Genomic DNA, 11,299 nt, shown 5'->3' on the forward strand with positions numbered 1-11,299 from the left:
GACATCGAATGCTTGTATCACACATATGTTAGTTATGGAGGTCTACTTACATATATTAACTTATTTTCATGGTTAAAAACCTCCTAATCGCTGCAAACGAGCCGATCAAAATATCTCCTCACTCACGCTCTCGTCAGCCGCGCTGTTTCAGACCAAAATCACACCCCCAGAACGTGGACTGTGTTGTGATTGGCCAGCCAACGAGAGCTTTCCCACTGTCCTGCGATTGGCCAGGTACCTGGAAGTGACGTAATTGGTAGGCCAGCTCTTAGATACACAGCTCCCCCTCTGGCACGGTGGATGCTCTGCATCTCAGCAGCTACAACGAGAGTAGTTCTTCTTCTTCTGCGGTTGAATGTACGCAACCGGATGTGCCCGGACTAGTGCCGCACCAGGAGGCGCTACGGTAGTGAGAGGAGTGTTGAGGATTTATGATGACAACATCAAATTACGGAAGTGCCGATCCGCTTCGCAGAGCCCAGGAAAACAATACAACACTATTTTCTCAGCAGTGGCTGAACTGTTTGTTCTGAAACTTTAGGGTTTCATAAACGAGGTAATGACGCAGATACACACACAAACGCAGCGTCAATTGGAGCTTCCGGTCTATGTCGCCTTTAAAAAACACTGAAACGATTAATGGATTATCAAAATTGTTGATGAATTAATTTAGGAATGGATTAATTACCGAACAGCCCTGATGCCACCTATCGTGTTCTTAGTCCTTACTTCATTTTATTTCTAAAATAGGAGCCATGTTACACCTTTTTTATTATTATTTACTATTTCTTGTGTGTGTCTTGTGTGTGAGTACGTCAGCCTCAGTGTGTCTGTGTATGAGATAATGGCCTCGGGTCTTCTCGACATTCAGAGGTCAGAAAAAAGGCCCCTCTTTCTGGAAAATATTCGGTATCCATTTCAGCAAGGAGGGCAGGGGTGAGTGGATTGTGATGAGAGAAGGGAAAAGCTGTGCTGTTAAGTAACAAAGCCAAATACTGTCTATACAATAAGACAAAAGAAGACAGGGTGCAGTTCAATCAATGGGCAGGTTGAGGGCAGGTTGTACGCATCTTGAATTTATGTATTTAGTCTTCACTATAAAAATAAACCACCTTTGAAAACAAAATATCAAATCCACTGTGTCAGCAAACAGCTTAATCTGATCCTGCTGCCTTTTCTCAGGGATGGATCCACCATGCAGCAACAGCAGCTCAGCAAGCAATACGTGTTAGGGTAAACTTCTAAGTTGACTGCTTGAGTTGAGGTGAAACAACCACAACAATAACCTGAATTAATTTAACCATTAACCGATAAGTAATTCATGTAGGAACAAAACCTTATTTGGTTCCAGATAAGCTGCAGTCCTCTGTTTAATATCAGAGAAAACAAGTTGGACAGTAATCAAGTAATTTGTTGCTGCTGACGTCACCTTGAAACCCAGGAAAATGTGCAGCCGTTTACGCAACCAGTATGCCAAAAAAAATTAAGACAAAGTAATGTACTGAGAAATCAAAGAAGAAGTGGAGTCCTGTGAAATTGAGTTATTGTTGAATAGTGAAATAGTGCGATCCTTGGATCAAAGCTAATTTCATAAAAATAGCCAACAAGGAAATGTTAAAATATCACTTCAAAGCCCACAGTTTCTTCCCTGGAAACTTTAATGTTAATGTCAATAATGACAGGGAACAGCTCAGTCACAATGTGTGAGAACACAATGTGCTTCAAAGCTGTTTTGGGATCGATGGACAGAGTTCTAAAAGGAAGAGAATGGAGAATATTTCTGCCATAATGATTCAATATGAGGAGGAGTGGAGGGGAACAGCCTGCTGAGACGAATGCATTTTTTCCTCCTGAACCCAAAACACACACTTCATGGACACAGTCATGTTGAGTCTATTGTGTCGATCACCGTGACATTGTCTGAATATTTTTCCAAATACGCCCTGAGCATCGAGGTGAGGTTAGCACCCAGTAAACAGTGTGCACATTTGTGTTTTACATATTAACATATGTAAAAAAACAATCACATTTAAATATCTGATTACATTTGCCATATATCGTGGCTTTTACTTTCTAATGAAATAACAATGTACTGACATCAAAACCTAAAGACATAAATATATAAACTACCGCCAAATAAAATTATTCATTGGATGTGAATCAAAATCACTCAGCTCTTGACATATGCTGGACAAGGCATCAGAATAGGGGGTGGTTGATGACCATCTGCATTTAATTAAAAAATTCTGTCTTTATTCAAAACCATCTTTCACTTTCGAGGGCTTTTTCCAATGACAACATGAGTGAATTAACTTAGAAACAAATCGTATTTTTCTTGCTGTATTTTGAACATTTGTAAAGTTACAGGTTCCATCTTTAAAAGCATAACACTGCTCTCCTCTTAGACTGATCTAATTTTAAGACTAAAAGCATCTGTTGAAGCGTCCTAATTAACCATCTCACAGATTTATGAAGTGCTATATACAGTAACGGTGGTGACCCACATCCCACTGTAGACTCAAAAAAATGAAATATGCTGTCTAGGGTCTGTGGACGTTCCTGTCTGGCCTTAGTCTTATCGGCTGGTTGGTGAAGCGGCCTGTCTGCTCCATTCTTCTCTTTCACCCATCCCTGTCACAGACCCTCTGATACTGAGGAGGAGGAGGCGATGGGGCCGAATTGAAGGAAGAAGCAGATGCAGTGAGTGGGAGGAAATGATTAAGGGTGAGATGGCGGGAAGTGGCAGTTGCGCAGACAGGAAACAGAGTCTTTTCTTATCATCTTATCACAACTAAGTCCAGCCTTGGGGACCAGATCAAAGAGGTGCACCTTGCTTTCATTTGTTTGCATCCACCCTTTGGTAGAATTGCAGTGGTTTGCTTCATTCCTACTACGCTTTGCTTATACTAACAGATTAGTTCAGATTTCTCAAAAACTGTCTGTTAGAACTCAACAGCCTAACTTTTTTCCAGTGTTCCTTGAACCCTGCCTTATGAAATAAGGTCATATTAGACTGCAAATACTGACATTTTCAGTATTTGCAGTCTAAATGTTGACCAGTGTGTTGTAACTATGAGTCTATGCTAGTATGCGTTTTCCATGTGTCATATGAACATTGCCCATTTCTTTCCTATGGTCGTTAGTGTTGACCAAGAAATACCAAAGATGTGACAAAGTTGATTTAAATCCTAAAAATGAAATTCAAGTGGTGATGAGCAATTTCATCTGTTCAGATGCTTGGTATTGAGGATGCCATGAGGTCTTGAGGCAATAAGATCAGAAGCACAATATTCATGCTTAAGGAAAGTTCTCAAACGGGTCAGATAAGACTGAACACTGGGGAAAAGAAAAACAAAACCGAAAGGTTTCTGAAGATCACCTTACTGTTGGCAATATTTTCCAGCAGTCAGGTGACGGTGATTGTGTTTATTTCCCACCTTTACTTAATCTGCTCTCTACTTCTATTTACTGGTTATTCAGAAATTCAGTCAAATGCTCAGACTCTAAAACATGACTGCAAGTGTGTGTGTCTGTTCAGAGAGGCCAAGAATGTACAGGATCTCTACAGTTCATCTCAACAGGCCTAATATAAACAAGTTACACCAAGCTCATTTAATCTAATAGACAATGTTTTGAAAAACAATACTGCATATTGTGGCTGTAATGCGTCAAAGCTGACGAAGATGACATCCCCCCGCCTGAGAGACTGCTGGGGGAGGTCTGCAGCTCTGGAGGAGAGCATAATGGAAAGGCATAGAAGCGGAAGAAATGAGGAAAAAGTAGCGCTGACCCACGGGAACGAGACAGGGCCCTCCCAGCCCTCCATATTTGTTTCGCTTATTGTGGCCTGGCAAAGCTCAATGAAGAGAGACATCGCCTCACATAGAGTCGTATGAAGTGTGACTGACAAGTGACCTCCATATTTGAAACCATCAACTTGGACTACACTGGACAAACACTGGCTTTGAGTCAGATTAAATTGGAAAAAGAAATTGCAGTTTTGCTCGAAAAAAGCTGTATAATTCCTACACTTTTCAATCAAAACTGTTTAAAAAAAAATAAAAGGTAAGAAATGGAACATTGTGCTTAATTTTACATCCACAAGGACTAGTTTAAAGATGTGAAACTTCCACAAACTTTCCTGATTGGTCCGGCTTTCATGTTATTGTCCTAAAACTCTTTCAGTGAATTTTTCACTACTTTAACTGGATTCACTTTCACATTTATAGTGATTCTAGACACATACAGTAATTCTATAAACGCAAGTGCATGGCACATTCTCACACAGACACACACTAGTTTCAAGTCTATAATATGAACTGTCTGAGTTATACATCATGACAACCGTGTAAAAACATGCAGCTGCAACGTAAACTCTGTGTGCGTGAGTGAATCTGTGTGAATAATGAGCATGAATGTGTGCTTTCCTGGTGAGCCATGCACACCAAGAGGCACTGGAACTCTTCACTGAGAAAGCAGAGGAAAAATGACACACCTGTTATTCCAAGTTTTACAGCTATCAGTCCTGGAAACACAAAGGCTGAGCAGAAAGATCCTTTTATAAAGTGACTAATTTTAATGCTATTAAACTACTCACTCGCTTCAGACAAAACACAACACAACTATTCAACAGGTTAAAAAAAACAAAAACAATAGCCACTGGAAAGAGCCACATTCCTCCTCAATCCAAGGCTTTCCCCCTTCTTTTTTCCTCTCGTTCATCCATCTTTTTCCCAAACTCCTCCTCTTTCATCATCTCTCTTCACACGCTGCCCATGTGTCTGTGTCTTATGCAACTGACACCGCAGGTTTCTTGCTCAGTGATTCTTTGCCAAAACTGAGTCTGTCTTTAGAGGGTGTTGGGGATTTATCTGGTAACACATGGGAAGACCCAGAGGTAAATCTTCAGAATGGAGATGAATGACAAGACAAGAAAACGAGCGACGGCGGGGATTTTTTTTACTGCCTGTTACAAATAAAACAAATTCTCTCCCTGTATTATTTAAAGCAAGCCATATTTAAAGCAACAGAAAACAAACTCAATTCCAGCATTAACTTGAGTGCAAGAAAACCAGCAGAATAAAATGAAAAGCTTTAAAGATGTATTGGCTTTAGGGTTATTTGGCATTTTTGGTGTGGAACATAACATGAGAGCTGAAAAGAAAGACTTTTTCAGAGCAATTACAGAAGAAGGGGGCGTCACCCTTTTCTGTCTCTAGTACAGTACTGGTCTTATTCCTCAAGTGTCTGAAAACATTTAAACATTTACTTTAAGTCACCAGTCAGTGCCCCCTTTGTAACACACAGAAGATAATTATGTCTGCTGCGAGGCTGAAGAGAGACAGATACAGTAATGAAAGGCTGTGAATTGTCACAACAAAGAGCTGCACTCTTAATAATCACATAATGTATTGACATGTACCCTCATCTACATTGTTTCATACACAGACAGACCGGTGTGCTGGTTTTCATCAGTTTCACAGAGACAGGATATCAGACCTCAGTGTTTGATTGACAACATTTAAAGTTGGCAGGTAATGTTCAAATATGTAGGGCTGTTGGTATTGAATTGGAAACAGTGTCAAAATACTTCAAATGATGTGCAGTACTAAAGCTTTCAGTATGCTTCAAATAAAAAGCTTACCATATTGTCAGTTATTGTCAAAACTCTCTTTTCTCTGGTGGAACTGAATCAATGCGGTCTCCATGTGTGAAACAGACGGAAGTATCCGGCCTGTCACACCGCAACCGGCCCGGGCTCACAGTGAAAGTCTGGATGTGAACATATAGCTTTTGCTCCTTTCTCATCACTGTACAGCTGACCAATCACTGCTTGACAAAGGTGTTAATGTCAGATCTTTGGTTTCAGAAAGTCACACCACAAATGGTCAAACACTGAGCCCCCTTTTTCAACACTGTAAAAATATTGTGTTACAATATTGTAAGCAGTTCAGACCGAGTTTCAAGGCTGCATTTGAATAAGGCCATTCAGTAAACTTTTGCCTTTAGATGTGGTCAGATGACACATCAAAGAACCCAAGTCTCTTGCAGCATGATACCATAGGAGAGAGGGAATGACAAAGCGCCTTATTCATTTAAGACAGATAGATTTTAAGTGTATAAATAAGTTTAACACTTAATATAATATTTGCTTAGGCCAAATTTTCCAATCATTTTGGAAGCTGCATGCGTTGATGCTTTAAACCTACTGCGTGATGTATGAGGTGAAAAGAGAGAGAGATGAAGAGGAGAGCTCTTGTCTCTACATGCACGGCTGGTGGAAAAATGTCTCTCTTAATGGATTCCAGCTTTCTACAGTGCTCAAAACAGCCAAGACCAGCCAAGGGAATAAAATATGGCATCATTATTATTTTACAGCAATTCTCAATTATACCGTCCCTCATTTTTTTCTTACTTTTACTGTCTTTTCTTTTTTTAAAACAGATCCCCTCACATCATATGAATTTATACACGCATGCACACGCCAATAATTGTCCCTTCAAACCAAAGAAAGAGATACATGGTGGTACAAACACTGTACATGTAAGGGCGAAAGCACAAAATCACTGTTTACGAGCACTCATACACATCACAAAATTCCCACTTCAACACAAACGCACGTGCACACACGCTGAGAAGGAAGCCCAACACTCCAGTCAGTACATGATGACAGGCAGATATGTGTTAGCAGACCAATCCTTTAAATGGCTAAATGAAAGAGACGACAAACACTAATTTTCAGACAGATGACCAAAAAAACATTCATGGCAAGTGAAAAATCACAGACAAACAGTTTTTACTTTTTTTACATTACTTCCTTAATCATGCACACACAGTAAATGTCAGACTAAATCCATCAGCAATGGTTTCTGGAGTACGGTTGATGTGCCGCTTCTCGCTCTGTATCTGTTCGGCTCGTTTATCTTCCAAAAACAATATTCGCCTGTGTAGACGGCACGTAGCTCTCTCATTACTCTTACATCGCTCACGTCAGCCTATGGACTCTCACCATGCAGCTGCCACACTGGAGAGAAATACTGTAGATTGTTTGTTGGCCGTTATTGGTGGTTAGTAGTATGCCCTGTCATCTCTGAATGAATGAATGAATGAATGAATACTACATCGCTTGATAAATGATTTTGATTAGTCACTGAAGTTCGCCCAGAAAGCATTTTCTTGGTATTGTTGTGGTCTTTGGAGGCTGGGACATGGCCAGTAGGCTCTTTATCAGCACTTAACTAAGGAGAGCGAGATGAAAATCTGCCCTGAGGGCCAAGCTTTCAGCGCTAAGCCAAAGGATTCAAACCAAGGCTATTAGCTTTAAACAGGAATGAAGTGGAGGGTATAACTGCCAAAAGCCATCTTACCTGGGTTTTTGTCTGAAAAATTAGGCTGATGTGATGCATTTGTGGAACCCTAAAGAATGTCGAATTAATTAAATTATCCAATCAGACAATCTTAAGGCATAAGTGTAAAGCTTAAAATCCTCAAATTGAACAAAAGCTTTGGTTAATCTACAGAGATGTTCACACAAAACAACCTCTATGGTTAGGACAAAATGTGGGGGGAAACAAAAACTGACCTGAACTTCAGTTTTGTAGGAGACACTTTTTTGACAGGAGGTTAAAAGAGAATGGCCAGACTGTTTTAAGCTGACAGGCCACTGTAACTTAGACAACCATAGTTACCACCACATCAGGTTCCTCTCCTGTCAGCCAAGAACAGAAATCTGAGGCTGCAGTGGGCTCAAGATCAACAGCAATGGACACATGAAGACTTGATAGACATAGCCTGGTCTGACAAATCTCCCTAACCAGAGATAAAAGGCTCAACATTTTACATCAGCAGCATGAAGCTTTGGACCCAACCTACTTTCTGCCAACAGTCCAGTAGGGCTGGGTAATTCCAGCCCTATAACCTTGTGATAAAATATATCATAATGCCATGATACGATACAGGATGCAATCATTTTGAATAACAACCATATCCCGCATGATGTCTAATGACCTCTGCTGCCACTCACTGGGTTTATTTTGCCTTGCATCTTAGGTCATGATGTCTCAAGACTACCATCAGAGCATTTGCTGCTGTATCAACTCAGTGACACCGCAAGTGATACATGCATTAGCAAGTTGCACCGCACAATATTTTGCCACGTTTATTTCTTTTTAGAACAGCCCTACAGTTCTGGGTGATGGTGAGGAAAGAATTATGAATGAATAGGAGTATAAAAGCCAGAGGATGATGCTGGTTTTGTGGATAATAAAATATTGATTAATTAGTCTATTTTGTATGACAGACGGTCAAATGTTTCACATAACTTATGGATTCTTCCAGCAAGTTCTGTTGAGCTTGATCATTAAAAGAAAGCCTTGCTGAGTTGAACCTGATTCGTAGTTCACCCCTCTAAATAAGCAAAAGTAATGGAATTTTTAAAAAGTAATGCAACATTTAAACACAACGAGTAGTATGTAACAAATGACATTTTAGATGTTTATCAAATCATCCTAAGGAAGAGATGCACACACCTAAAAGGCAAACATTTGTCATTTTCTAAAAATCTAATAGCTAAACCTAATGTTTATCTACCTCATGATGGTCAGTGACTGGACTGAGTCTCTGCTGCACTTCAACCAACGTTGAGTTAAACACACCACATCAGTGACAGTGTGCAGATGATGCTGCAGCAGCCAGCAATGAGCTGAGCTATTTGGGCAGCTATTAGCTCTGTTTTCATGTGGGACGGCATTCAAGTCTAAGAAGTTTGAATCTGTTTTCCGACTTTGGTGCACTTCAGTCATAACATAGACTTTGCATATTTGTCTCGCTGCCATGATTTCAACCATGTCTCCTTTCATCAGACTTTAAAATAACAGAAATCATTTAATAACATATGTAGCATTTATTAGCAAGTTTACAGAACCTGGCAGCACCTGAATTCTGTACTGTGTGGTCATTAAAATGAAACTAACTTCAGTGTATCACAAGGTCCAAACCAAGGGCAGATCTGGGGTGTGTGTGTTTATACATGACCAGCCCAATACCACCAACACAGTTTTAAAAGCTTGGCTGTTTGGACTTGAGGGATGAACAGTGCCATATATCCTGGGCGTAAGGGTGTGCATGCTGTTGGGTGTCAGGCTTCTCAAATCAACAAACCATAAACAAGCCGGAATTTTGACCCCATGTAACCCCATATAATCCCCAAATACCTCTCTACAAGTTGTAATGCTTATATTTAAGAACCAAAACTGTCTGGCGTAAGAAAGACAGGCAACATTGTTACTGTATAAGTTATCAATAGCACTGGGTTATCCAGAAAGCTGCTGAAGCTTCATGTACACCAAAAGAAAAAAAATCCTTGACTTGATTTATACGTGTCTTGCTGTGTGTTCCACTTTTCAAAACCTCTGTGTGTGTGTGTGTGTGTGTGTGTGTGTGTGTGTGTGTGTGTGTGTGTGTCTATGCATGCATGCTCCTTCGTATTTTCACTGGAAACCCCTAAACAATTAGCTGGCAAGTGGCTTCCCCTCTCAATCTGCTGCTGTGTAATTTAGAGGAAGCAGGAGCAGCAGCAGCAAATCCATGCAGGGCCTCATTAACATCAACTTACTGAGCCACAGTCACTCCCTGAAAACACAGCAGACTGCAGACAGAGCAGTGCACACACGCACACGCACACACACACACACACACACACACACATACACACACACACACACACACACACACACACAGTAAAACACTGCAGACACATACAGCTGAGGTTTTTGATGAAGCAAGCAAGGTGTAAGATGTAATAAGGGTATAAGGAAAATAATAATAATAAGTCAAATCTATTTAATGAAATTAACTATTCATACACATGCAGACACTTTAGGAAACAAAGGCTAAGCCCCATGCTTCACTGGAATTAACATTAGAGTAACTTTCACTTTGTCTGACTCACCGCTGCTCTCTGGAAGGCTCCTTTGGTATAGGTACCTCCTCCTCTGTAGTTGATGGCTGGGATCTCCTTGTTGAACAGGAAACACTTGTGGTAGTGCGACTTGGGCGCTGTGATGTGGTCCACCCTTGTCACTACATGGGTCTTAGATGAGAACGTGACCAATGCCACCCGCGTGTTCTCAGGTGCAACGGGGAAGTCAGACAGCATTTTGCGTACAAATCTCAGCTCGCTCAGGAAGTTATTGGCCCCCACGCTGGATGACTCATCCACCAGGAAGACCAGATCCAGACAGGAGCTTTTCTCACGCAGCTCACGGACATTACGCTTGAAAGCCTGTCCAAGGCGCGCCACTTTGGTCTCTGCACTTTCTGACAGGTTGCCGGCTGATGAGGAAGAGGTTGTGAGGGGTGGCATTTGCCTGGAGCGGCGGGACTGCAGCTGGGTTTGGGATTGTTGGGCAGCAGACCAAGCTGTGGTCCATACATCCAGGAAGCACAGGACTAGAAGACAAGAAGTCCATGATAGTGTTAAAGAGCATCTTTGAGAAAGCATAGTGAGAGTCAGCACAACACCTGCACTGGAGGACTTGAGAATTAAAAAAGAAAAAAAAAAAAAGGAAAAAAAAGACAAAAAGGACCCGTCCAGAGTATTTCAATGAAAATATGTGTCTTATTGCTGCATCAGTGTCCACGACACTGCAGATAGCAACAGTCCAGTGCAAAGTTCCTCAAAAGCATTGCTGAATTAAGAGGATTCTTCTTCTTCTTTCATTCAAAATGTATCTCTATTTCTTTCCCCGTCAGCAGAAGAAAACTACAGCCCTGTCTGGAAACCACTCACAGGTTATCTGTGTATCGGTCTTTCCTAAAAAAATAAAATAAAACTACAGTATACTGTGTGATTGTTTTCCTTATATTCTCTACAATCTGCGTGTGAATATATTATTTAAAGTCTGTTAAGTGTCAGTAAAAATCAAGTCCTCTCATTGCCCTCCAGTCTGCCTCTTCCAGTCAATCTTGTCGTCTGTGCATCAGATCCAAACCCCCAAGCCTTGTCGCTCCTCTTCAGTCCCTGCGTGCTGAGCTGCCCCTCAGGCTCCTGTTTGCTTATGTGACGCTCCTGCCTGCACCGTCAGCCCAGCTCCGAATGCTCGTTCCCCTCTTCTCCCCAAATCATTTCAAAAACACACAGAGGAGGAGGAGAGGGAGGAGGAGGAGGGAAAAAGTTGAGAGACAGAGAGGGAGAGAGAGAGAGAGAGAGAGAGAAAGAGAGAGACAGGGGGAGTGAGAGAGAGAGAGGCTGAAGGGAAAAAGGGGGCAGTCCAGCAGTGGCCGTGAAGTGAGTTTTTCC

The 11,299-nt window shown here is 41.3% G+C and overlaps 1 protein-coding gene across 3 annotated transcripts in view; it reads right to left on the bottom strand.

Annotated features, from left to right (window-relative positions):
- The window catches only part of svep1 (sushi, von Willebrand factor type A, EGF and pentraxin domain containing 1), a 96,636-nt gene extending 85,545 nt beyond the window's left edge, over positions 1–11,091 (bottom strand). For all 3 annotated transcript variants that reach the window (XM_058623514.1, XM_058623515.1, XM_058623513.1), the window contains exon 1: positions 9,950–11,091. In XM_058623514.1, the coding sequence (XP_058479497.1) occupies positions 9,950–10,501 (552 nt within the window). In that variant the 5' untranslated portion in view covers positions 10,502–11,091. The remainder of the gene's footprint in view (positions 1–9,949) is intronic.
- Positions 11,092–11,299: the final 208 nt, after the last annotated feature.

This window comes from Solea solea, chromosome 3 (genome assembly GCF_958295425.1).
Source record: "Solea solea chromosome 3, fSolSol10.1, whole genome shotgun sequence".
NCBI classification, from domain to species: Eukaryota; Metazoa; Chordata; class Actinopteri; order Pleuronectiformes; family Soleidae; genus Solea; species Solea solea.